Source organism: Volvox carteri (assembly GCF_000143455.1).
Source record: "Volvox carteri f. nagariensis unplaced genomic scaffold VOLCAscaffold_12, whole genome shotgun sequence".
In the NCBI taxonomy this organism is placed as follows: domain Eukaryota; kingdom Viridiplantae; phylum Chlorophyta; class Chlorophyceae; order Chlamydomonadales; family Volvocaceae; genus Volvox; species Volvox carteri.
In genome coordinates this window covers 328,911-329,538 of record NW_003307555.1, presented here as the reverse complement: position 1 = coordinate 329,538, position 628 = coordinate 328,911, and the positions used below count along the sequence as shown (strand labels likewise).

The 628-nt window shown below is 60.7% G+C and overlaps 1 protein-coding gene across 1 annotated transcript in view; it reads left to right on the top strand.

The window, feature by feature from the left end:
• The window catches only part of VOLCADRAFT_116997 (uncharacterized protein), a gene marked incomplete at both ends in the record, with an annotated part of 10,020 nt that extends 9,611 nt beyond the window's left edge, over positions 1-409 (top strand). Inside the window, one exon of the mRNA XM_002948978.1 lies at positions 299-409. Coding sequence (XP_002949024.1) covers positions 299-409 — 111 coding nt within the window. The remainder of the gene's footprint in view (positions 1-298) is intronic.
• Between the last annotated feature and the right edge of the window lie 219 nt (positions 410-628).

The window sequence follows — 628 nt, the reverse complement described above, 5'->3', positions numbered from 1 at the left end:
GCAGGCGCGCGCCATGGGCCCCGGGGCTCCATGCCTCATGTGCGCACGGATAACTGGGATGGCGAAAGGAGGTTTTGTATCCATCACGCGTGTATCCCTCTGTTTTGCTAAAGGTGATTCGCCTGTGTTCCCACCTGGCCTGCTTGTCTGTCTATCTTTCTGACCTTTCCCCTGCACGGATTGTTTCACAATGTTGCCCTGGTCGGCCTGTGCGCCCACCCGCACATCTCCCAACACCCCGGCCCAAACCGCTGCCCGAGCCCCACTTCCCTCGGCCCCCGCTGTGTGCCCAACACAGGAGAAGCTGGGTCGGGTGGTGGCCCTGCTGGAGGGCCTCAAGTCCAGTGTCCCGCACCTGTCAGGGGAGCTGGACAAGGTGCTGTGCCATGTGGCGGACGTGCGAGCATGAGCTCGTCTCTGTGAACCGGCGTGGTTCCGGAGCCACAACGATATGCTGGGTTTTGCACATAACGGGGAAGGGGACTGGTCCCGAGCTGGTCGACCGGGAACCTAACGGAACCGGAAGATGAAATCCTCCAAGTCATGGGGGGCTCTTCCATGGGGGGGCCCACAAGAAATAGGCGACATTGGGGTGATTTGGTTTTAACCGCCAGAGGACATGAAGTGC